The 27148-nt window shown below is 37.4% G+C and overlaps 1 protein-coding gene across 1 annotated transcript in view; it reads left to right on the top strand.

Moving 5' to 3' along the window:
* CPEB4 (cytoplasmic polyadenylation element binding protein 4) overlaps positions 1–26793 on the top strand; it is a 63971-nt gene extending 37178 nt beyond the window's left edge. The window contains exons 4-9 of the mRNA XM_081319665.1: positions 15145–15318; positions 16965–17054; positions 17918–18036; positions 19214–19328; positions 19543–19724; positions 22248–26793. Coding sequence (XP_081175791.1) covers positions 15145–15318; positions 16965–17054; positions 17918–18036; positions 19214–19328; positions 19543–19724; positions 22248–22475 — 908 coding nt within the window. The 3' untranslated portion in view covers positions 22476–26793. The remainder of the gene's footprint in view (positions 1–15144; positions 15319–16964; positions 17055–17917; positions 18037–19213; positions 19329–19542; positions 19725–22247) is intronic.
* The last annotated feature ends 355 nt before the right edge of the window (positions 26794–27148 follow it).

Consider the following 27148-nt stretch of genomic DNA (forward strand, 5'->3'; position numbering starts at 1 on the left):
CCTTAGCAACCTAAATGTAGGGCCAAGTTATTTTATAGGAAGAAAGTTACAGTAATAAGAAAAAGTAGTATTCAGTTAAATTCAGTAATCCATTCAAAATATTCAGTAAGAATATTTGAAAACTAAATTGCAGAATCTGATTGCCTGAGCATCTGTTTATTATGTTGATCAAAATACACAATTATAGCAACATGTAATATAAGCAGTAAATTTGACTCCAATATGTGTTCAATAATGAGACCCCAAGAAAGAAAGAGAGAACGAGAGAAATGATAAGTTTGATCACGCCAAAAGAAGACTGACTTTGAATATGGCCGCAAAGTTTAGATATTAACCTTGCAAATATTTCCTTTTTGAAAACATAATCTTTATTTCTCATGATTATATTAAATATCATCATGCTCTCAGAAGAGATTAGACAGAAAATATATTAGCCATTTTTAAGAGGGATTTTGTAAAAGCGTAACCAGTTTGGTGTGGCGGTTAAGGCATCAGGCTAGAAAACGGGTGACTGTGAGTTCTAGACCTGCCTTATGCATGAAGCTAACTGGATAACCTTGGACCAGTCATTTTCTCTCAGCCCTATGAAGCAGGCAACAACACAGTACTTCTGCAATCTTGCTAAGTAAACTGCAGGGACCTCTCCAGGCAATCGCTGGGAGTCAGGATTGAAAGAGCATCTTTTTCCTGTGACAGCTCTTCACGTGTTGGAAGATGCTATTGCGGTGTGTCTCTCCTTAGGCTTCTCTTCTTTAGGATAAGCATACCCAGTTCTTTTAACCTTTCTGCATAGGAGTTGGTCTCGAAGGGCCTCATCGTTGTAAATGCTACATTATCTGTCCTTTTTCTCTGGTTCATCTGCATCCTTTTTGTACTGTGTTTGGAGTTTGAGAGTCAGAAATAATAATCTAGGTGTGATCTGCCCAGGGCAGGATTGGGTGGTGCTGTTGTTTCTTGTGGTCTCCATACTGTTCATCTATTGATGCAGCCCAAGATTGCTTTGGCTCTTTTGGCAGCTGCACATACTACCGGTTCTTGCTTAGTTTTTTTTGTCTACCAAGCGTACCAACCCCCTTCGCACAATATTACTGCAGTTGCTGTCTGTTTTATATATGTGTGTCAAAGGCCTTACTGAACTCTTAAGGGTGCTACATCTGCAACATTCTTTTGGTCCACTGGTTTAATCATTTTGACCCTCTCTTCTCTCTCTCAAAAAAAAAAATAATAATAATTTCTGGCATGACCTATTTTTAACAAACTGATGCTGGCTTCTCGTAATCATACTACTTGTTTCTAAAGAGTTGCAAACTGCTACTTGATGGTCTTTTCTAGGATTTTCCCAAATATTCGCATTAAGCTGATTTTTTTATTGTTTCCTGTGTGAACCTTTTTTTCCCCCTTTACAAAGATTGGACTAAAGTTAGCTCTTCTGGCACTTCCCCCTCCCCATTGTAGAAGTCCTCAAAGATAACACTCAGTGGTTTTGAGATCCCATCCATCAATTCCTTTGGTGTCCTGGCATGCAAAGTTCAGAAAAAGTCATAATGATTTGATCCAGAAAAATGCAAATGTTACTCTGCTCATTCAGCTTGGTTTTGCCACACACTGGCATATCTTCATGTTGCAACATCTGCTTCAACCAGACTGGGATGGAGTAAGGGGTATCTGCAGAAGAACAGGGATTCTGCACAGTTTGGAAGCATTCTGTTTGTATTTACATATATTAGCTTTGGTTCCAAGCCATTGCATTCTTAGAGTATAATCATATGCATGCTTATCTAGGAGAATGATGAATCTTCTTTTTAAGTGGACATGTATATGAATTTTCTCTTATTGTACTGTCAAAGAGCAGTGGATGAAAATACTACCATAGTTATAGGACACAATATCCAACCTATTTTGCAATTAAAAAAATATTTGCTAGTGTTACAACTTAAAAAAAAAGGTCAAAGGTCTTTCCTAGATCTATCTCTGGAGAACTGAGGAAAAACAAAAATAAATGTTAAGAGTACTCTTTTCAAAAAATTACAGAATTGTATTATCCTGCAATATTTGCAAAATCAGCATAGAACCCTTGGTTCCTCTAATTAAATGAATAGGCATATTATTTATGAAATGAGTCACATGCTAGAGAAGATGTAGTTATTTCACTCTTGAAACATGTCAGCACTGGTATAAAGGATAATTTTGCCCAAATGGAGCAAATGGATATGCTTGTTAGTAATGCATATAATATAGAGTGGGAATTAAAGCCTATTTCCATAATTGGTTTACAACATTGGGATTTTAATTTGGGAAGTTTCATGGAGATCTAAAAAATGAAACAAATGATTTGATAAGAAATAAAAATAATATAAAGGCTAGTGATAAACTGGATAGCCTTTTTTTAAAAACCATAGCTCTTAAATGCAAATTCAATGGAAAAGGACACAATTTTTTTTAGGGAGCATTTTCACACTGTTCTTCCAAAAATATGAAAATTGGTTATCTGATCACATCATGGCTCAATAAAGCCAAAGTGACAAAGAAGCCAGTTAACAATCGGTATGGAGAATGGGAAAAGATTGCAAAATGGAGACGATGGGAAAAATAAAGGGCGGGTATGAGATTTCTATCCCATAGTCAGTAAATAGGTTCGCAGAGCACACGGCCTGTTGACATGAGGTAGAAGTTTGGCTATTGGAAAGTACTGGAAAGGAAGGAATAGATCTTCTCAGGATCATGGATTGGGGCAGCTGTAGTACCACATTCTTGGTTTCGTTGCAGCACTGATAGGGCGTTACCAGGTCTTTGATTCCTCTGCCTATCCTCCCCTCCCTGTGTTGACAGAGCTTGGTTGAAGATTGGATTGCAAAAGTGACAGAATACTGGGAAGCAAACCAACTTTACGAGAGAAACAGATTTACTAAAGAAAGAGAGAGAGAGAGAGAGAGAGAGAGAGAGAGAGAGAGAGAGAGAGAGAGAGAGAGACAAAGAATCATAATAACAAGCTTCACCGGTGAGGGGTTTGAAAAAAAACCCTGTTCCCCATCTGAGCTAAAACATTCCCTGGAGGGGGAAGAAAACAACTCTCTGACAGTCCTGTTAAAAGTTTTCAAAGTGATCCTGTGGACGGCACCACACAAGTCTTCCCTAAAGATTCAGATTCACCTGCTGTAATATGGCAGCTAATTAAGAGGCAAATGTGTGAGTCAAATGATAAAAACACTAAGGTGCCCAATTAAATTAACCATTTATTTGTAACCTTTCTCTTCTGCTTTATCGGATAAAGAAACTTGCTTGCTTGCCATAGTCAAAATATTACTAATTGGCAGCTGGTTTTGTTGCAGGCCGAGCACCTTCCAAGTAAATGTATAAAATCTGAGAAACCTTTATTAATCCAAATATTACTAATAGTTGTCCAAATGGTGCTCAGATACTAATTGGGAGGTTGCATTTGTGTGCCACTTTTAAAGAATTGGTGTGTTGAGTAAAACATGTCAACCATTTTAAATAGGAGCCTCCCTATTGGCTTGTATTCATTGCTTCTCTGTGTGCTTTATGAGGGCCTTATCGATATCTACTCACAAGTTACATTCCCATGTGTAGAAAGACAGAACATGATTTAAAAGAGAAACTGTTTTCTGTAGAAAAGATGATGTCTACTAGATTAAAAGAAGTCCTTTTTGGTGAGTTCTTTTTTACACTGAAAAAAGGAATCCATGTTTATAATTATTGTATGTATGTAATTTTCTTTCTGTCTTCTATTTCTGGTAATAAAAACAATTGGATTGCCAAAGAGTATTTCCCATTGGGCAACAGGCAAGCGTGTGTGTGTGTGTGTGTACACCCGCGCGCGTGTAAGGTATGAATTTTATAGCTGTTATTTAAAGTTGGAGCAAATAGTACTTTATTGTTTAGGTCCTCAGTGTGGTGCCAAAGTACTTGCAAGGTTTTCTATCCCACCCAAATTTTTACATTTTTAAAAACATTCTTTGATTTTCAAAAAAAAAAAGAACGAAAGAAAGCTGGCGTGCTTCAAAGCAAAATATCAGCCTCCAGACTCATAGTTAGTTTTCAATAATATTTTTGAGCTGCCGATAGGCTCCATCTATTTACTTATATTGGAAAATAAAAATAATGGATGGCAGCAGCTTAGGGCCAGTTTAAAAAACAGAAGAAAAGCGTAAGAAGAGATGATTAGTGGTGCAGGTGAACGTGGCCGAACATTCAGGTCAGTGCTGGTGTTAAACTGCCAATCTTCTCTGTGGTAGCCATTTTGCAAAGCTACCGAAAGCAGTCATTCTGCAAGAGCATCCACAACATGTTTTCAGATTTTCATATTTGTGCTCTAGCCTGGACAAGGTTGGAATCCTTCCAATTTCTTAAGACAGTGCTTTATTTCTATTACAATTAACAGACTGATGAGAAAACAATAGTGGTGCTAACAACATGTAAGTCATTGCTGGAGTTAATATTCATTAACTTTAATAACAGATATTTTGCAAATAGACTACAAAAATAATTCGGATATTGGTCTAGTTTACAGTAGTCAGTTTTTTTGTCAGTAGTTGCAACAGATTCTAATAATAAGATGACGATGTGGAATGCCCTGATAATTAGAGCTTTCTTCAGTAGATGGTTATTGAAAATGTCAGTTCAGTATAACATGCTGTGAGAAAAAGACAAAATCAGCAAGAGAGAGTAGAGAATGCCAGTTTTCAAACATACAGGGATTTTCAGTAGACTCGAGAACTAATTCAAAGTGCTGGCGTTAATAATTAAAAACCCAAACTGTCAGGAACTGGGATATTTTTACAGCTTCCTTCTTCAATACTATAGGATGCCTCTTATATTTTAAGACTTTTCCATAAGATCTGCTCCTGATCGCAGAAATGTTGAGACTTATATCTGGAAAAAGCAGGCTAAAAACAGCATTATACTCTGCTGAGACCTCTTCCATCTGTTTGCTAGATTGTGCATGCGAGAGAAATACTTTTCTTTTTTGTTTTAGCTATTTTTGTTCCCTGTGTTCGATGGAAATTTTTTTAAAATTTTCCTTTTAAGTTGTATTGTTGTTTACTACTCCTTAAAGAGTTAAACTGTTATTGTGCGCTACTGCCTACTGTGTTTTTGAATCACCTGGCAGAATATACATGTTTTTGTAAAAAGCATAATCTGGTAGAACATGAGTATTATTCTCTGACTGAAGATAAATCCTGGACTAAATCCAAGAGCCAAACTGGACAATAAATGCCTGCACTTACTCCTCCTCCTCCTCCTGATCCTCAGGATTTTCTGTGCAATGAATAGTTTCTTGACTTTCTGTGAAAAAAAACACACAAATACATTTATGTTCGCATTATATTTTGTAATATTAGTGCATTTAATATAACTTTTGGGTGAACAAATAGTGTACTCTTGTTTGCTGACTGATCTGTCTGGCTCCTCTTGCAGTGGGTTTTGAAATTGATTGTGACTTGTTAGAAGAGAAGGGAGTCAGAATTCCTGGTTTACACATAAATACATTGCAGATCCCATACTTCTATTTTATTTTGTTTAGCAATCCTGCTAGCAGTAGGAGCCAAATCAAATTTTAAATTAATATGATATCCAAATGTGTTCATTGTTCATTTGGCTTTAAGAGTCAGGATTATTTAGATTATCTATTGGATGTTGGTAAGACTGACATAAAAATTAGAGACATTTTGATTCATAATTCAAACTCCATACTTTATAAGCTTCAGTGTTAGAATACCTATATCCAATGTGATTAATTGCCATTTGGTGAGTGCACACTTACTTAAAGGGCTGGTAGCCTTCATCATCTCCTTTTTGTGAATTTTCCTTAATCTTGCTTTGATGGATTTCTGGTTAAATACAATTATCCAGTTAACATGTGTTGGGACAGATTTGCTTCCACAAGCTTCATAAGCAAGGAATTACAACTTTAGGGTATTCAAGGATTTTTGTTTTAAGAACTAACATGTTTGCAAATAGTTTGATAATCTAAAACTTAACGATGTCACTAATACAAAAAACCTGTAGAAGACATGTACATATACATGCCTATATATGTGTGCAGAATGGGAGAAACCTGCACATTTTAAATAAACAGAATTGGTGGCCTGTTCAGTTGGTTGAATTCTTAGGCATATAGTTAGAATTAGAATAATGGAAGGTACCTTGTAGGTCATCGAGCCCAATCCCCCACCCAAGCAGGAGACCCTACACCATTTCTGACAGATGGCAGTCCAGTCTCTTCTTGAAAGCTTCTAGTGATGAAGCTCCCACAACATCTGAAGGCAGTTTGTTCCACGGGTTGATTATTCTCACTGTCAGAAATTTTCTCCTTATTTCCAGGTTAAATCTCTCCTTGATCAGTTTCCATCTGTTATTCCTTGTCTAGTCTTCAGGTGCTTTGGCAAATAGGTTGACCCCCTCTTCTCTGTGACAGCCCCTCAGATATTGGAACACTGCTATCATGTCTCCCCTGGTCTTTCTCTTCACTAGACTAGCCATGCCCAGTTCCTGTAACCATTCTTCATATGTTTTAGCCTTCAGTCCCCCTAATCATCTTGGTTGCTCTTCTCTGAACTTTTTCTAGAGTCTCAACATCTTTTTTTTTTAGTGTGGAGACCAAAACTGGTTGCAGTATTCTAGGTGTGGCTTTATAGAGTGGTATTAGTACCTCACATGATCTTGATCCCTCTGTTAATGCAATTTAGGATTGCATGATCCCTCTGTTAATGCAATTTAGGATTGCATTGGCTTTTTTAGGTGCTGCTCCACCCTGTTGCCTCATATTTAGTTGATTGTTCACTAAGACTCCAAAATCCCTCTCACAGCTATTGCTGCATACTACATGGCAGCCATGTTTACTAATGGAATTGGCAGTGTTTCCCACAGTAAAAATGTAAGCTACAAATTATTATTATTATTATTATTATTATTATTATTATTATTATTATTATTATTATTATTATTATTATTTTATTTGTATACCGCCCTTCTCCCGGAGAACTCAGGGCGGTGACTTATAAATGACTTATAAACCCGCTTAACAAACTAATGCAGATTGTTGATCAATCTGGTTTGATACATATTACCATGTCAGCACTGCCTGAGTGCCAGAAAAAAAAAATCATGCATCTCTGCTATCGGAGATTCTTTCACTGAGCATGCGAGAGTCTAAATTTGAAAACTTCAGCATGCAAAACATGCAGCTGTGGGAATAGTGATCTGATTTCAACCTTTGGGCAGAAATTTGCAGATGTTTCATGATCCATTTCTGTCATTCACAGTTTGTGAATTGCTGCAAAAAAAAAGATAACAGTGGGAATTCCTGGGAAACAAGGTGGTGTCTTAAATATTTCAATTTATCCAAAGGTTTAACTAAGTGCAGTACTACATAAGGTATTGACAGGAAAGTGTTTCAGTTGCTTGGTAGCCTTCTGTTCCTCCAAATAGGTTTCTGTTGCAAAAAACTGTATTGAACCATTATAATGTCTCTTGTATTGACTGCCTCACAGTATTTTCTCATCAGTTAAGTTCTTCTGTATCTATTTTAATTGCTACTCAAACTATAAGTTCTGCTAATTTTTCCTTCTACAACATATAATTGTTGGTCCTAAATAGGGAGGTAAACTAGAAGATAAATGGGATATTATCACTATAATATGCCCTGTACAATTTATATTAATCTTTAAACTTTATTTCAGCCAATACTTGAACTTATCATACCTGTCATAGGTAGTTCAGTGCCATTTGAATGGCCTTCCTGTGTTGATTCTAAATTAGACTTCATATTTATATCCAACCATTCTAGTTTCTTGTGTGTGTTTGTGTGTGCATAAGACATTTTTCTTTGGGAGTAATAACTACCTTGGCTTGCATTTGTAGATGTGCTTATGTAGTATTTTGCTAGGAGAACAATCACTGTTAAGATGGCATAACAGAATGTATACACTCATCATACATATAATAGATATGCATGCTTTTATGTCAAAAGGTTTCTCCTGACATTCAGCTGGAATCCATGATTATGTTCTGCATTCTGGAGTTAATGGAGAACAGAAATTTGAAGAGTGCTGTCATATCCTCCATCAATATTTTTCCCCTCAATGCTAACCATTCCCAGTTCCTTTAATTTCTCTACATAGGACTTCATTTCTAGTGTCCTGATTATTATGCTTGTTGCTTTTCTCTGAACATTTTAAAGTGAAGTCCCCAAAATGTATATTGCTAGGATCATTTTTGTCCCAGCATTATATTTTTTTCCTGTAAGATTCTAGAGTCTGGATATATCTACTTTTGGTTTGATGAAAAGTATTTTTACTGTATCTGTGTAGTGGCACTTTTTGTAATTAACCAAAAACTCAGAGAGGGAAATGTTTCAGTAAATAAGACAGATATTCTAGTTCAGGGGTGTCAAACTCAATTTCATTGAAGGCCACATCAGCATTGCAGTTGCCCTCGGGGGCTGGGTGGGTGTGGCCAGGGTGGGCGCAGCCTACTGAGTGGGCGTGGCTGGAGTGCGTATGGCCTACTGGGTGGGCATGGCCAGCTCTACATCATTCACGTCAAGGGTGCCTATGGGAGCCTGGGCAGGAGTGGGACAGATCTAAGGGTCTCTGGCAGAAGGAGATGGGACCAGGGCAAGTGCCAAGGCATGGTCCACTGGAGGAGCCTCACTGTTCCTCTCAGGCCATGTGGGGGTGGGAGCTGGACGGTGGCACAGAGGTCAAATGCCCAGCCCTCAAGCACCCGTGGCACTAAGCCCAGCCCCACTTCCCCAAGGGGGTGCCCAGCTGCACTTACCTCCTCTTCAAGGCTGCTGCTGCTGTGCTTGCTCTCCTAAGCCAGGTTGCTCATGATGGGTACTAGGGCAAAGTCAAGAGGGAGGCCCATTCCCTCCATGTGAGGAGACCTGGCTTTGTATCCAAAGCTTTCTTAGCAATAGGATGGGAGACCCCCCAGGATAGGCCAGGAGGAGGGGGTAAGGGGATGGTGAAAGGGCAGCAGGGCAGGACTAAGGCAGGACTTCCCTCAGACCCTCGCTTTCCTTCCTTCCTTCCTTCCTTCCTTCCTTACTTCCTCCCTCCCTCCCTCCCTCCCTCCCTCCCTTCCTCCCTTCCTTCCTTCCTTCCTTCCTTCCTTCCTTCCTATAGAGTGGTGGGAAAATATTTAAGATGAGGGAGGGAGAAAAACAGGAAAGAAACGCAGCTGGGGAAGTGTCATCCTTTGTGAGGAATGAAGAAATGCACCATCTCCTCGAAGTGGCCAGCACATGGCCCTCGCCTACTTCACATATCCAGCTTGGTGGGCTCTGGGGGAGGGGATGCCATAAGCAGCGTGAGAGTCAATGTTACCTGCGCAATGCTGCCCAGCCCCCAGCCTGCCCGGTTTTGGCAGGCAGCGGGGAGCTCTCCTCCCAGTGCCGAGAGGCTGAGCCGGGTGGCACGAATCTGAAGAGAAGCGCAATGCTGCCCAGCCCCTAGCCTGCCCGAAGTAGGCAGGGTCATGTGCTGGCCACTTCCAGGTGATGGTGCATTTCTTCATTCCTCACAAAGGGTGATACCTCCCCAGCGTGGGCCCAGTGGGCGGGGCCAACGTGTCAGGGGCTGGTCCCTCGCTGTTTTCAGATGGCCTTGTGGAGCTAAGACTGAATGTATTTCAGCATAGATGACCACAAAATTGTACATTGGCTCCTGGCCAGCCTGGGCCGGGGCCAAGACAACGGGGGTCGTTCCCTCACTGTTTCCGGGATGGCTTTGTGGGCTACATGAAACCACTTCACGGGCCGGATCCGGCCCCCGGGCCTTGTGTTTGACATGTCTGTTCTAGTTTATCAAAAACATCTTGTGAACTTTCATGAAGTTCCTCTGATTAGTACATCAGAATATTTGAACCCACCAAATAACTGAAACTTAAATCTATCCTTCAATTGGAGAAGCTTGAAATTTATGGAATATTTCTGATAGGAATAGCGTGCTCACCCTAATCCTAGACATGTTTTGAAACATTGCTTCTAACATCATATAGATGATAGAGATACGGGCAGTATAGATTTGCTGTATCAGTAAATAAAAAAAAATATGGATGTGAACAATTAATATTTTGAAGTTGTACTTTCTTTGACAAACCTGGATTCAGGAAGTTTAGGAATCTCTAGCAGCAAAACTTCCTGCAACTCTCTCAGATTTTTGGGTGTGGTTACTGTCACAATGTTTTTATGGCACACACATGACAGTACAGTCTGTGGCATTTTAACAACACTGTTGTGGGCCTCAGTAGGAATTGCAGCTATGTTGACCAGCCTGTTAGTGCACCGAGCGAGGAAAGTTGTACTGTATATTTAGTTTTGTTACACAGCTAGAGACCACAAACAGGATTTCATGGCTTTTTAGGTAGAGAACGCTATGAAGACACTTGAGCTTCTCTAAGCACACACAAAGTGGCCTTTGTAGCTCTGTTTTTATTTAAGAGTTACAGAACCATTCTAGGCCTTTCTGCATCTGTAAACAATGAAGCGCTTGAAGTGAAGCAGAAATAATTGTCAAGACCCATTTTCCAAAAGGTCTGTGCTGAGATTTAAACTTCTATCAGCTAAACAGTTGACAGTTCTCCCTACTTCCACTTCTCCAAACAAGCTGTTACTTTTCTTTCATCGGGCTTTGACTCTTTCTGAAGGGCATTCTAATTTGTGTAAAGACTATAAGAGGTGAAAGAAAGAGAGAACTGATGCCAGATTTAATAACGTGAGGGACAATAAATATCTTTGAGCTGGGAATGTTAAAAAGAAAGTCAGCAGATGTTTGAGAAGATTTTTTTTCTCTCTCTTTCTCCTCAGAGTTAATGCAAGTGATTCTTAAATTGTGGTTTGGGATTTTTTTTTTAAATAGCTTGATACTCTTATTAAGGATATTATGATGCAAGAGACTATCTTGGCCCTTGAGAATTCTGGAAATTACTTAAAAAAACCTGTTTGAGGATTTCATAAATTGAAGAGAACTCATTGTTGCTTTCAGCATGATATGTGAATTGATGCTCGGAGGGATATAACCAGACTGTAAGATGTTTTTTTTTCCTTTTCTTTTCTGATTGATATCATTAGGATGTGGCTGTTAGTAAGCATTGCAAGCTAGAATAGGGGTGAGAAACATAAGATTTAAGGCTGTATATGGCCCTTAATTCTTTTGACCTCACCCTCCCCAGGCATTTCAGACTTTAGTTATCAAAAATCATCAGTGTTGTTTCCTGCCATGCTGCGAAACCCAAGAACAGTGGGAGCATTAAAGTAAGCTTAACATAGTTAGCAGTTAAAACCTGAACAACTTTCCACAAGCCCCATTCCCCATTTTAGCTCCATTTGGCTTTGGTCACATGCATAAGTAAGATTTCTGTGATTACATTGTATCATTGCCCCAGTTACTTTCTCCCAAACCTTCAGAGCAATTGCTAAATTAAAAAACAACAAAAGACAAAAAACTTTTCCACCTCTGATCTCAAGCATTGATACTATTTTTACACAGGCAAAGAAGCTAAAGAACAATCAGGTACTGTAGAAGGAGTCCCAGTGTTGTCCATAGAAAGCAATCCCGTTGTAATGTTTGTTTTTCTAGTCTGCAAAGCATTTTAGCTATTTAGCCCAGTGGCTAACATTCTTTAAAACCAGCTTGCTAGAGGGTGAGATAAATGTGTTAATGTTTCACAGACATTAACATTCCTAACTCTGGATTCATGGTAATCGCATGGTCAATTGCTTCCCAGGTAAATCTTAATTGAAGATATTGGCTCACTGAAAACAAAATATGATTGTTAGGAAACTGATAGACTGATCAAAATCCAAGGTTGCAGCCTCTCAGAAATTTGAGATATGCTAATAAAGTGGCAATCCACTGGATGCTCTAGTAAGCACAAAGTAGCTAAAGGCAGCATTTTTAAAATTAGATCTCTTTGTTAGCTGTTCTGATGTGTTTGAGATTAATATATATATATATATATATATATATATATATATATATATATATATATATATATATATATATATATATATATATATATATATATATATATATATATATATATATATATATATATATATATATATATATATATATATATATATATATATAATGTGGTCTGCACTGCACTAATGCTTGAGAACCACTGAGGCTATATGGAGGTGAAATAGCATATCTTTCTATCTATATTTAATTTTTATTTAACAATGTTTGAAAGGCTGTTTTTCTTCTCATTTGACATGCAGCAAGGACATATGGGAGAAGGCGAGGTAACAACATTCCTCTTTAATTTTCTGATGTTTAAAATGTCTTATGGCATCGCTAATGCACCAGTTGTTTCTGAAAGAAAAATCAGTTTTTAAAGGGGCCGGGTGGATGGGGCAGGGGCAGGCTTCTTCAATGTGCATGCTGTGGTAACTTTGCTTACTGAAAGTAGCATATCCCAGAACAAGATGGTCAAGGCAGAATTAACACAATATATTAAATACAGAGCGAGTGGGGTATCAAACAGTATTTTTTTTTAGCGAGAACTTCCAAAATTGAAATATGCATAAACAGTAGCTTCAGCTGGGTGCTGGTGGGAGAAGAGGGTTTCTTACCTAGAGAAGCACCTAAATGACTTGAATTCCTAGGTGTCTCCCCCAGGCAATAATAATTGTCATCACAATTTATTGTGGCTGTTAGCACTGGCATTCTTCCAATAATTTTTATACTTAGGCAATGTTTTGCATGTCCCTCGAGATGTCGAGTACCGTGATATAGGTAGTTTCTGAGAGTCCTTCAACAGCACGGAACTGGCTTGCAGGCACTAGCAGGACCACAATATACAGTTTGGGGAGATTTTATGTCATTTGTGAAAATGAAGCCTGGCAATTAAGTCACATAGGTGCTTTGTAAAAAAAAAAAAATCTGCGGGATGAGAAACCATGGTGCTACAACTGCATCTATGAACCCTGCATGCTGGCTTAACGATCGTAGACAGAGGCCACTTTGTTAGCTTTCTTCGGGGCTGCTTGGCCTGAGATGTTGATCTGGAAATCACTGTAAGAAATCTCTCCCCAAAAAAGGGTCAGCGGTTGGAGAATTAATGCTAAAAAGAGGCACTGCAGCACTCTTGAATTCAAATTATTTGAGAGGATTCAGTTTTTCAGAAGAATGTAGGTCATGAAAATTGATTGGCGTAGTGCTGTTTTTCTAAATAGAGCTTGTGTTTTTTTTCCCCAGTTTTGGTAGGTTATGGCAAACTGGTAAACGGTCATGACTTCATTAGTGCTCAAAATGTCGTCACTGTGTGCATGTCTATGGTTTCTATGCCTCAACCCCTTTCCTGAAGCCAGTGTCAGAGCTATTTTATCAAAGGCATTAAGAGATGGGGACTTTTACTTCTCTGCCCTTTAACTAAGGACAGTGGCTCCAGGATTGGTTCCCTGGAACTGCCACTTTCCCTGTACTGCACTTGTTCCATGCTCTTGGTGTGCATGCACACTGGCATTTGGAAGATGGAAACGTCACAATTCCATTTGGTGCATCTGGATTTCACTATTGACCGGTGGTGTATGTTTAGCATTTTATAATACATATAAAAGGAATGACTTCTATAGCTTTCATATTGCTATAATTTCAACAGACATAACGTGCTGTATACTAAACAACGTGGCATTCTTTGGGGAGGTATAAAATGAAGGGATGCGTGTTAATATGTGTCTTTTTCATATAAATGTTAATCCTATATGAACTAGAAAACTAGCGAGAAACACAAGACCAGTTGTAATGGGATCACATTTATTCTAAGGTATGTTGTGGGAACAATACTTAACACTAATGCAGTAACTACAGTAGCAAAAATGAAGAGCAAAAATAATAGTGTAATGTTCCTAGATGAGGCACTAACTAGTCTAGTATAATCTGTCAAGAAAAAAAAATCATTAAGGTCCGGCTCTCCTGAGGTGATTTTTGAGTGGTGGTTTCACGTGATTCTAACTAGAACTACACCGTCTTCAGTCTTCAAGCCCTATTTTTAGTTTTGGCATGTTATAAAATGAGAAGTTACTGGCTCACTTTTGAATCACTGTGAATTCTTAACCTTCAACCTTTTTTTTTAACCACCAGAGTTGCAGTGGTGAGCGTACTCTGGTAATTGTAAAAACAAGCTTCAAGAAGAAAAAAGTCCTCCTGTTCTTCTGTTTTTTAAAAACCCACACAGTATTCTGATCACATTTAATAAGCTCCTAAAAAAGGACAATTTTAATAGACTTGGGTAAATAATTTACCTGCATGTACTTGTGGACCAGGGGCTATTAACTGTCTTACAATACTGCTTTCTTTACCATTGAAACATATATTACATTTCTTTCCTAGCTATTTTCTACAGAATTTAGAGTATACATGAAAGAAATAAATAGTGACCAATCTGAGGACATTGACCAGGTTTCATGGCCAAGAGGGATGGAACTTGGTTCTGCTCAGCACTAATAATCTTTTAATTGCTCTACTGGACTGATTGCCCAGTTTTATTAGACACACCATAGTTATTCTTCCTGAGAATATAAGTATGGTGACACTATTAGTATGCCACCTCAGTGAGACTGTAGGTAAAATGATTGGAGGATGCCGCCTTTCTCCTCCATTTTTCTCTGGCTTTTTATTACTGTTTTTGTCAATAAAGACAAAGAGCTGTGAGATCTAAATGTAAGATAGATGTAGAATATTTTACTTGAACTGTATGATCGTATGGATGTGACTAAAATCTTGTACTTGCAATGTCCCAAGATCATTTTTATAACACTGTAATTTGTCACTGGGAGTGATCAATAATAGCGTGGTGTAGAATATTTCTGAAGCATATACTTGGGGGGGAAAATAGTCTCTGTGTATGGAAGAAAACTAGTGACATTTGTCTATGACATGCATCATTCAATGATACTAAGATTCAGCTTTTCTGTACAAAGTCATTCAGATAATATTGCACATTTGTTTAATTAATAACAAGTCTTTGTGACAGGAGAAAGAATAATAAAATAGGCAGCTATTATTCTGCTGGTATGTTTTGAGTCATACATCTATGTATATTATACACACACACACACACACACACACCCCTATATATATATATATATATATATTGTTTTTTCAACTATAGGTCAGTCCTCCCTGTTCCCAATGGAAGATGGGTTTCTGGATGATGGACGTGGGGATCAGACTCTCCATAGTGGCTTAGGATCACCACACTGCTTCTCTCATCAGAATGGCGAGCGAGTTGAACGGTACTCTCGCAAGGTGTTTGTGGGTGGTCTGCCACCTGATATTGATGAAGGTATATTTGGATATTAGTATTGCCAAAAATACATTACCATGACCAAGTGCAGCCTTATAGAAAAGAGGATAATTATGCCAGATTGTAGCATTCTCATGACCTCACTTCAAGCAGTTTTTTTCCAAGCAGTGTAAATTGTGTAAACCTATGAGCTGCCCAATATCCAAGCTTTTAGGTTATGAATCGCAATGATAAGGCGATGTGGGTTGCACAGTTTATGAGGTATGTTTTATACATTTGCTTCATTTAGTTAGATATTATGACATCATAAAACTCTTTATGAAGGTATTTTATTTTGAAGATGATTGTAATAGGCACACATTTTAGTTGGTATCTGATTTAAAATACAGTTTAGTGCTTCATCTATTTAAGGAAACAATATATAATGCATTATTTCTTTGCTATCCTCATATATTTCACCAGAGGGATGAATTACTGCTGAAAAAAATTCCATTTAAGCATAAGGAACATGCTGGGCATATGAACATTAACTGCAACTGATGGCAATATTTGCCTTGATTTAAAAGTCTACTAAACAAAGGGAATCTCCTTATTTTAATTTTTAGGCTAATTAGAATAACAGACTGTTGCTTTTTTCGAAAGAAAAAAGAAATGTAAAGAAATTCTTTAGGGATGTCTAGCTCTATTTTTTTAAATTCTGTAATTCTGGGCAATAACTGTATAAATTTAAGCTGTGTGCATAAAAATATATGTGACATTTCCTTTTCCCCAAGATAAATATTTCTGTTACTTTAATGATGATAAAAACATCAGATTATGAAGAAATAAACTCTGACACAAGCCTATGATGAAAACCCCACAAAAATATATTGGGAAGAATTTAAATAAAATAGAAAATGCATACGGGGAGGGGCAGATCAAATAATTGTTCAGGTTCTGTGTTGTGTGTAAACAACACTTCAGTCTGTTCCCGAAATAGCTTTAGATTCCCCAGCTTCTTTTAAAATTAAACTGAGTGAAACAATTCCACGGTGCACTTTAAAAAGAATTGTGCGTGTGGGCAATATTAACCACTGTGCAGATCACCTGAGCTGAATTTAGAAATTGAAGAAAGGCTTTGGAGCATTTGCTTTCTGCTTATGAGATCTGCATTCTCGTCTCTGCAGCAGTTACATAACCACTTTCTGCAAGTGCTGCTGAAGATAGTCTGAGGTCAAGCTCAGATGATGTGCACAGATACTGCTTAAGCCTATGACGTAAGCAGTAGGCGTGACTAGGCTGTGCTGCATTCTTTCCCCTTTCTCCCCACCTTTCGCAAGTCCGTGCTGAGCAACTTGCTCTTGATGCAAGCTCTGCATGCTAGCTGTGGGAGAATGCCTGGAGCTAGGCAGTAAAAACTGCTCAAATCCAGTCATTTAATTACAGTACTTGGGCTGCTGCAAATCTTTATCCGTAACCTTAAAGCCAAAGCTTTGATATTTAAACTGTTCGCTTTTTTATTAAATATATACTTGGACTCACAAATGTTTTCCTTTTGAAAATATCTGCTTTCTCTGCATATTTGGGTTGCTTAGTATTACCCGAGTATTACTATCAAATTGCTTAAATTGCTTTATTTGGGACCCATCCCCTTGAAAAAAAAAGTGAAGATTTGTTTTCTCTTTGTTTGGTCCACTAACTTGCAGATGAGATCACAGCCAGCTTTCGTCGTTTTGGCCCATTGATTGTAGATTGGCCTCATAAAGCTGAAAGCAAATCATATTTTCCTCCTAAAGGTAACTTTTGTTACTTCATGTATCCTGTCCTTCCCTAAAATTATTCCAAACAAGTAACAGTTTCTATAAAAGCTATGTTAGTTGAAAGATGGTATTATCCCTCCTCGTGAAAAGATTTTTTTAGTGCTAGGAAATTTTCTTAATAGTAAAAGCAGTGTGCTCTTTATTGGACCTGCCACTAAATGCTTTAATTCTGGATTCCTGCATGGAACATAGAATTGAATGTGATAGTATGAACCTTGCAATTTTATGATTCATGGAGTGAATTTTATCATTTGAGATTTTAACATGGATGTCTCTTTAACACGTTTGCTATTACATACCTGAGCTTTCACTACCACAAAAGCATATTTCAATATTACTGCTAATCATAAAGTAATATGAAGTGTTCATTAGTCCACCTTCTTCTTATTTGAAATGTTTTGTCATTACTGTTTTGATTCCATTTTACTTCCGATCTTCCAGTTGGCACTTTTTATCCACTTTTTACTTTTTTTTAGTTCAAACTTTTTTATCTACTATTCAACATGCTTCCCTTCCTGTTTTTTTCTTTCTTTCAGTAATTTCTTTAGTTTCTTTAATTCCCCCTTCTATTTCTTCTCTATAGAGTAAAGCGGTGACATTCAGATTAAATTTCAATATAAGGAAGATGAAGTTTTGTAATTTATTTTTTATCTCTTTAATAATAGCATTTTGGTTAGACTATAGCTACTCTTGCTGTTTTGGAAAAATACCCCCCTCCCCCCATGATTTTCCTTTTTCCCCCCATGGTTATCATATCTAAGTACATACAAAATAGACAATTTCAATACATCATATATAGTACATAGCGAACAAATCATGTTTGTTTCTTCTCTATCTAGGATATGCCTTTTTGTTGTTCCAAGATGAAAGCTCTGTACAGGCCTTGATTGATGCATGTATTGAAGAGGATGGAAAACTCTACCTGTGTGTTTCCAGCCCCACGATTAAAGATAAACCAGTATGTGACTTTGATATATATGAAGTTTACAAAATGAGCTAAGAATTATGTGTTTAAGTATTGTTCATATACTAGAGAAGTATGTATGTCCATAGTTTTTTCATTCAGGAGGCACAGGATTTGTTTTTCCTTTATCCCTCGAACTATTGAGTTTGAGGCACTACACAACTAATGGCTAATTGTTACTTATCAAACTACAAGTTCAGGGTCCTAATTCCTCCCTGCACTATAATTTACTATTGGGTATCAAGATAAGGGCCTGCCCTATCTCTCAATGTGGATTATTTTTGAAGCTCTTCCATGTACATTTGGTCCTCACTTCTGTGTACAAGCCAAAATCTGGACAAATGAAAGGGAGAAGCATAAAGGGAAGAAGTTTGGGAGAATTCTTTTTGGGAGGGAGTGGGAATTCTATTTATAGAAGTTAATTAGTTGGGAGGGAGAGTTGATTTTGTCTCTAGTGGGGTCATGATAAACTAAAGATATAGCTTCTATTTTAGTTGCTTTTGAGGCTTTGTAGAACACTTACATGCTTATTTTGATGGTCAAACAGGTGTAGGAAGTCTCCAGCCTGCAGACTAAATACTAGGGCTCTGCAGCTCTTTGAATCTGAAGGAAAAATGATGCAATAGAAACATGATCAGCAATTCCTTTCAGTACCTTCATGGATATTTAACAAGGCTCTGGGATTCCTTCAGAGGGAAGCTTTGTGAAGCAACTGAAGTCCCCTCTGAATGTGTTGATTCTAATGTTGAGGTGTTTTCTCTTCTTGGAAGCTGACAAAGCCTCTTTGAGGATTTCCTATCATTTGACCAAGCATGTGCATGTACAGATGACACTTCCATTAATGGGTTAGCTGAAGCTGAAGGATAAACAATGGCAGAGGAATGTGGAATCACTCTGTTCTCTATATTACCGGGGTGTGACTGTATGGCTGTATTGCTATCACTGCCTCGCTTAGGCACGAAAACCAGCTGGGTGACTTTAGGCCAATCACTCTCACACAACCCACATCACAGGGTTGATTTTGCAGGGAAAATAGGTGAAGTATTAGGTATGTTCATTGCCTTGAATTGATTTACATGCTCAGACACAAAATAATAACGAGTTAGTACGATGAAAAAAACCCCATTCTGACTTTTAGAACTTTATATAAAGTCTTGCTTTCTACTTGCAGGTTCAGATCCGACCTTGGAATCTTAGTGATAGTGATTTTGTGATGGATGGCTCACAACCTCTGGATCCACGGAAAACCATTTTTGTAGGCGGAGTTCCACGACCCTTACGAGCAGGTATGGTGGATAAGTGGCTTGTTGTCTTTGTCCAAGCTACCTTGCTGTTGAGAATTTCTGATATGGAAACATCCAGGGCTTGTTAACATTGGTTTACATTCTTTTCAGACAGAAAAGCAGAAATTTTAGATTGAAGAGTAGAAATGTCACTGCCCAGAGCCTAGGGGGGAAAAAGCAGGGATTTATATGCATATTTGTTGTTACTGTATTTTAGTGGAGCTTGCAATGATAATGGATCGACTGTATGGAGGAGTTTGCTATGCTGGAATTGATACTGACCCTGAACTGAAGTACCCAAAAGGAGCTGGGCGTGTTGCATTTTCCAATCAACAGAGTTATATAGCTGCTATCAGTGCCCGCTTTGTTCAGCTGCAACATGGAGAGATAGATAAACGGGTAAGTACTACAAGCATATTCTATTTATTACACAGCATTCTTTTGTTGTCTTACGTCCATATAAGTGCCATTTCATGACAGGAACAACAACAACAAAAACCTGTTTAAATGCAATACTGCTCCCCTCCCAGTCTTTCCAAATATCAAAGAATTGATTTTTTTTACTGCCTTTTGACTCCTAAACCTGTTGTCCCCTTTAGAGCCATTTCCAGCGGCACAGAAAATAAGCCTGTGCTTTTAGTGTTATCCTTTTACATCTGCATGACTTGCCTACTTATTAGCCTTTCTTTCACCCTGCCTGAATGCTTTGTAGTAGAACGGGCAGCTGCCTTATCAAAGCTAAAGGCATGCAGCTCCAGTCTGTTTCTGCTGGATTTCTAATTTTCCTGCACACATTCTGTTTTAATTCAGTATAATCTGTAGAGCAACAATACTCGATTACTTAAACATCCATCTCTGTTAACGTTCAGCATATTTTCACAGCCCAAGTCAGCAGCACTAAGAATATCTTTGCAACAGAAGTTCACTTCTCCTTTTATCACATTGACATATTCGCTGGAAAGAAGATTGGAAAGAAACATGTGTTGTTTTGACACTGTAAGACAGCATTCCCCAACTTGTGCCCTTCAGATGTGCTGAAAATTTTAACTTCCAGAATTTCAAGCTAAAAGCTGTCTGGGAGTTGCAGTCAGGTTAGGGAAAGCTGGTGTAAGAAATTATGAACCATTTCAATTTTTGCTGCACTGTTTTTCTCTTTTCTGGCAACTTGGCAGCTACAGTAAATCGTTTTGACTCAGCAATTTAGAATGATGCCATTCCTTAGATAGAAAAAGTAAAACGAATATTGATTTGTGTGGCTTGCCCTCCAGTTCTGGAAGGAACGTAATGTTCTACTTCTGGATAGTAATATATTACTGATGCTAACAGAATCTAAAAAACTAAGCAAACATTTCTGCCATAGCTTTTAGAAAGGTGAATTGATTCACAGGTAAATCTTTATTGTGGCAGTTTTGTTTGGTACATATACATGTAGAGAATTTTATAAATAGCAGTTCTCCTGTTCTTGTGTTTTAGATTTAGATTCAAATGTATCTTCTTGAAGTTCAGAATTTATCTGTGGACATCCATACTTTAACAGTTACAGATATTTTTCATATATAGACATGCATACACACACTTGTTAAATTACATTTATAGCCAAAGCATTTCAGCTGGTGGAATACATTTATTCACAGTGTGTATAAATGGAATCAGGAGTTAATTAACTGGTTTATTTTTGCAGTTAAATTTTAACTATTTTATACAGAATATTTTTTGAAACTTATTTTAAATAGCAAATGCATTTGATTCAATTCTCCTACCTTCTAATGGTGGAAATGGTAGGAGTAAGTTGCACTTTCCTATTTTTGTGATTCTGTGATCCACATGTCCCTCTGGAACTCTGATATCTTCACATATGATAAATGTACATTTTGTATAATGTTGAGGTGTTTGGACTTCTATACCTGGAATTCTCAGCAATAGCTATGATGGTTGGAGAATTCTGGGAATTAAATCTCCACATCTGGTCATTCCCAAAGTTACAAAACAATGCTAAGGTCCTTATCTAACTATTCGGCTTTTATCTTCTTCTTCTTTTTAATTCAAGGGGATCTATTTGTAGAACCTCCAGATTATGAAGTTGTTTATATAGAAAATTCCTACTAATGAATTTTAAGTCAAGGAAAGGGGTAAAGATTTAATTTCACAAAACATTCTAAATCTCTAATTCTCAGGAAAAGTCTCATTGTACTTAGAATGATTCAGCACAATCAAAATTGGGTTGAGATAATGTCAATTTAAGACAATTACTAGTTTAATCAGATTCACCTAGTGCAGAGTTTGAATACTGGGCATGAGCAGAACAAAACTCATCTAATTTGAGAAAGGTCTTTAACTGTTTTATGGGACAAACCCCTGCCTCAGTATTGTGAAACCGAAAGCTAATTTGATAGACATCTTAAATAACAGGGAAGTGTCTTCTGTAGATAGATATGATGCCATCTTGTACAGGATGTGGTAATGGCCACAAGGTGGTATGGTTTTAAAAGAGCGTTAGGTAAATTCATAGAGAGGGTAGCTCTGTGAAATATAACTCAGCAAAAGAAATGTAACTACCTGGTGTTTTTTCCCCCCCTTGTGTTCTCCATATGAACTCAGAACATGAGGCATAGTCCAGATTCCAATTTTACTCTTTTCACATTTGAGTGATAATGACTGGTATACGATTGCCCAATGAGTTGAAGCCAGCCTGTCAGGATCTTAGTCCAGTACTTACTACGGTACATCTTTTGACAGAGACCATACAACCGGGGAAAGCTATTGCTTTTCTGTTTTTGCTTCTTCAGCCAGTCCTAGGAAAAATGATATCTCAGTTGGATTGCACAAATATATGATGAGAATAAAACACCTGGACTACGGTTATGTCTTAACGAGGCCAAACTTAAAGAGATGTGTACATTTTCTCTCCTTCTTTCATCACAGGTGGAAGTTAAGCCATATGTCTTGGATGATCAGCTATGTGATGAATGTCAGGGGGCCCGCTGTGGTGGAAAGTTTGCTCCATTCTTCTGTGCTAATGTTACCTGTCTGCAGTATTACTGTGAATATTGCTGGGCTGCTATCCATTCACGCGCTGGCAGGGAATTCCACAAGCCCCTGGTGAAAGAGGGAGGAGATCGCCCAAGACATATTTCATTCCGCTGGAACTAAGTGATTACTGCAGCGTGTTCGTATGCAGGCCTCAAAATAAGTGCACTCTTCTGTTCTCCCGATTCCTTTTGCCCTCCCTCCCTTATTCCCTCTTACTCAAGATAGCATGTCCTGCTGTTGTAGTCTGTAACTTAAGATAGTGTAACAAAAGAATGGCCTATAACCACATAGGTATTTTGTAGAATCTTGTCATTAAACTTTATTGGGAACTCCTTTTCCTATGGATAACACAGTGCATGGAAGCCAGGTTCTCTTACCTGCCTGGTTCCCCAGAGGACACTGCTTTCCTGCTATCTTTTCTTGAAGGAAGGAAGAACAACATTAAGAGAAATGAAACAATAGAGTATTTTGTTTTGTTTTGTTTTTAAATTAAATTATTGCTAATAACAAAATCAATAGACTACTTTTATTAAGTAACCATGAGATAGGAACACTATGAATCTTATCTGACACTTTGTCCAACCAACCCCCGCCCTTTCCTTCTCCTTGCCCCCTTCCCTAGCCAAGCCTCTGGGAAGCCTCTTTTCTTGCCACCGATGATTTTATAGCAATGGAAACAGTTAGCTGTTAACTTAGTAACAGAAAAGAGCATGTTTAAAGCAACAAAAATGCATGAGCAAGGTTTAAAGCAGCATTAAGTTTCTTTTTTTGTTTGATGTAAGGGTTCTGAAGCTAAATCTTTAGCACAGTATTGTGTCTCACCGTGCCTCCAACTTCCCACCACATTCAAATTTGTACTAATTGAGTAGGCAGAGCTTAGATCTGTGTTCTTCATCCAAGCAATCACATTTTTAAAGTTCCCGAATGTAAATCCTGGGTCAGTTTATAACTGGGGGGTGGGTGGGGAGTGCACTTATTCTTTATTATTGTGATTGTTGTTGTTGTTTTGAAAGAAATTTCATTATCAGAATACAGCCCTACAAATCCTACCAAAGCTAAAGTAATGACAACTAGTGAACTGGCATGTCCTCTCCTGAAGAACAAATGTATAGATTTTATTTTTGATGGCTATATAGAACTCTATATCCTAATTTACTAATGTAAATCAGAGGCCAGCCTTTGCTCTCCATTTTGACATGAAATACAAGAACCTAAAGATATACCTCAAGAGTACATTTTAATTCCCTCCCTATTCCCACCCCCCCCCACCCCCACCACCATACTATTAATCCTCTGTTCCAATACATAACACATTCTGTCTGCTTCTTGGGCTTACTCTGGGATGTGAAACCAGTTCTAACCTCCTAACAAAGCTGTAACCTAGCAATTTATTAGAGGGCAAAGTAAAGTTTGTTTCCAGGGATGTTTTGTACTGTTGGCTGAATGAATAGGCATGCATGTCTGCAAAGGATATGTTTGCCTTTCAACAGAGAGCAAGTGAGTAAAAGGAATCCTGATTTTAAAAAAAAAATTGTTTGGAACTTAGCACAGAACATGAACCATTGCAGGACTCCAACTTGCTGAGTAATGCATGAAGTGTTATAAACATGTAGGTGGGGAACACAGCATATGTTAAAGCTAAGGCACAGGGTTGTGGTGATTAGACTGAAATACACTTGCTGCTCTGTAAATCTTGAGAAAATCGAGAGGAGGGAATGTATTCATCTCTTAACTACAGTAAAGGGGTTGTAGCAGTGTGTAGAAAAAGCCAGTCGGACTCTGAACTGGCACGATACCACCATAGACTCTTAAACCAAAGACTTGCTTAAACATAGCTACAGAGAAAAAGCATCCCTTTTGTAAGCTCTCTTCCTCCCCATCCCTTCCCTCCATTGCCGGTTACCTATCAGAGGCAGTTTGGTTTTCAGTACATGATACATACCATGTTATTTTCCAAAGGTCAAAATGGAGACATTTGCTGTCTACTTGTCAAGTAGAGAAAGGGAGCTCCTTTTAATGAATCCCTGCAAATATTGACAACAGGAAATGCAAATGGAGAGTGCTCTTTTGTAGACTGTCAGGGACCTTTTTCTCTGAAGTACATAATGATAGTTGGAATATTCCTTTTAATTTTTTTAAAAAAATGCTTGTAGGTGGCTTGGGGTGTCTTATTGTGCCGATCCTATCCAGTGAACAGGTGAGATGGGTTACCATTACAAGAAATAACACTGTTTGAGAAGTAGCTTTGAATAATAATTTTTTCCCTTTGTACATGACCTGCTGAATTTCGGTACAGTGTTTTTGTAGCTAACTTATTTTGTCATGCACATAATGTATATTTGTTATGCACTACTTTTGTATATCTTGTTTTTCCAACAGTGAGCATTTTTAGGCACACTTTTCACTGACGGGATATCTCTTTATGCAATACCTCAATTTTTCATATTGCAAAGAGTAGCTTTTTGTACTTTTATTACTGAGAGATCTTCATATACTTCATTTTTTAATATAAATAATTTTAATAAATTTTATTTTCTTATATTCTGCTTTTTATACATTTCAGTGCTCTGCATACATTTTGAATTATGGATGTTGTGCACTGGCAATGCTATTTTAGAATTTGCAGAGAAAAAGAAAGCATGTTGCTTAAACATCTTTAGCCCAGCACCAGGTATTTGGTGTACATATAATTTAAGAAATACTTATATGTAAAGTTGAGACTTAAAAAAAAGAAATTTTTAAAAAGCATGAAAGTGACAAATGAGAGAGTTTGTCTTTAGACTCTTGAAATTTAATGCATAAACATAGAGTAGAAGTTTAACAGTAACATCCCAAATTGTCTACTGCTTCTTAATAGATTTTTAAAAATAATACACAAATGCAGATGTTTTTTGGTGAATGTTTAGCCATTTTTAATCTTAACAAATTGATGTTAGGTGTTTGCAGAGATGTGTCTGCGCTTTTAAATCATATTTAAGGAAATAAACTCAAGCCTGCCCAAAGGTGGGCATGTAATGTTAGTATGCATGACTAATATTAAAAAAAATGTTATTCTACTAATATTCACTTGTGGTGATTGTGTGAAAAGCGTGTTTACAGATTATTTGGTTACACTTCAATTTACAGGGCATAAATGATTATCTCTATTACTCTGTACTCAAAATAGTGCTAATATAATATGTCCTTCAGATTACATGGAAGGTGGAGCTGCCATGTCACTCCAAGCATAACTAACGTGTAATTAGTTTAAAAATCCTAGGGTATCACTTTATTTTAAAGGGGTGTAAACAAGCATGTCATTTTCTTTCAGAAGCATGGCACTGGCCATGTATTTACAATGTAGTTACAGAGTAATTACATGGTTATTTTTGCAATGTAAAATAAAGTGTTTCTGATTTATTTTATATGTAAAAGAACCCCACTGCCCCGTGCTTTTTTGGTATATAGTATCTACTTCTCCATACACAGACCTCTGCAGAACGCAAATCTAAAACTTGCAGTGAATGACTTTAGTGTTTTATAAGGATGCTGTTGGAAAGACTTGATAATTCACCCCTTTTTGTTTCTTGAAGAGTTAAAGCCTTCTGTTTTAAAAGGTGATTTAAAACTTGAATGTGATGAATTGTGGCAAGTTAACTTCAAGTTATGTGCAATACTTATTTCAGACTTCTGGAAGATCTTTGCAGTGTAATTCTTTGTTTTTAATTGCAGACATTTAAAAATGTCATTTTCTACTGTTCTAGTAAATCCTCTTTCTTGCTGGTGTTTCTAAAGAAAAGAATCAGAAATCAATCTTTCTACTAATGTAAATTTGAGATTATTTTTTAAAAAAAGGAATAAAAGAGGTTTTGGTCATTTGCTTTATTTTATTATCTTATTTTAAAGCTACTGTGATTGATAGCATTGTAAGAATTGGGACAATATTGTATTCAACTGTTTTATTTTTTATATTTTTAAAATTTAAAGTATAATTAGTTTTTATAATTTTCATCAGATTCTTTTGTTATATTTTTTGGAAGTGAAACTTTTAGCAAGTGGGTGTCTAGTTTTTACTAATCCCTAATATGTTTTTCCCCAATGTAATGCTCATATTATCAGAAGGAAAAGTTATTTAAGTATGTCAGTTACTTGTACTACTTGGCTGAATTTCCATATAGTTTTTACTGTGTATGGGGAGGTTGTAGTATTTATTATAGCATTTTAAATAAGGGTAATTCATTTTTTATTAAAGTCATTTTCACAATTTAAGTTCATATTTTTGTATGTTCTACTCTAAGTTATAACACAAGTTTCTTTTTTTAAGAGAGTTCATTTGTTGAAGTGCTAGTGGAAAATTAATGTTATTAAATAGTTTGCAAATGACTATTTATAGCAGTATGCATATAATTTTTAAATATTTGTAATGTGAGATGTTGAATGAATAAAACTTTTAACTCAATGTCTGTCTGGTCTGTTACTTTGAACTCTTCAGAGCCAAGATATAACTGGTGCCTCTCTGGATGGAATTGTTCTGTACCAGCCTGCTACCGGCCCTGCAGAAAAGGCAACCCCTTTACAAACGGCAAGAGGCTGGAATTACGCCTGCCAAATTTATTACTACAAAAACAAACAAGACACGAACCAAGAAACAGGAGCTTTGAAACACTATCCGAGCAGTTGCCTTCAGCAAACCAGCCCTCCCCACACATTCCCCTTATATAGAGTTCAGGGTGTGGCTTCTCTCTGCCTCTCAAGCCCCATTGCCTTCCTGTTTACTCCTAATTGACTGCCTGCTGCGTTGGGCATCCTTGAAC

This window comes from Vipera berus (genome assembly GCF_964194415.1).
Source record: "Vipera berus genome assembly, chromosome: 2".
NCBI classification, from domain to species: Eukaryota; Metazoa; Chordata; class Lepidosauria; order Squamata; family Viperidae; genus Vipera; species Vipera berus.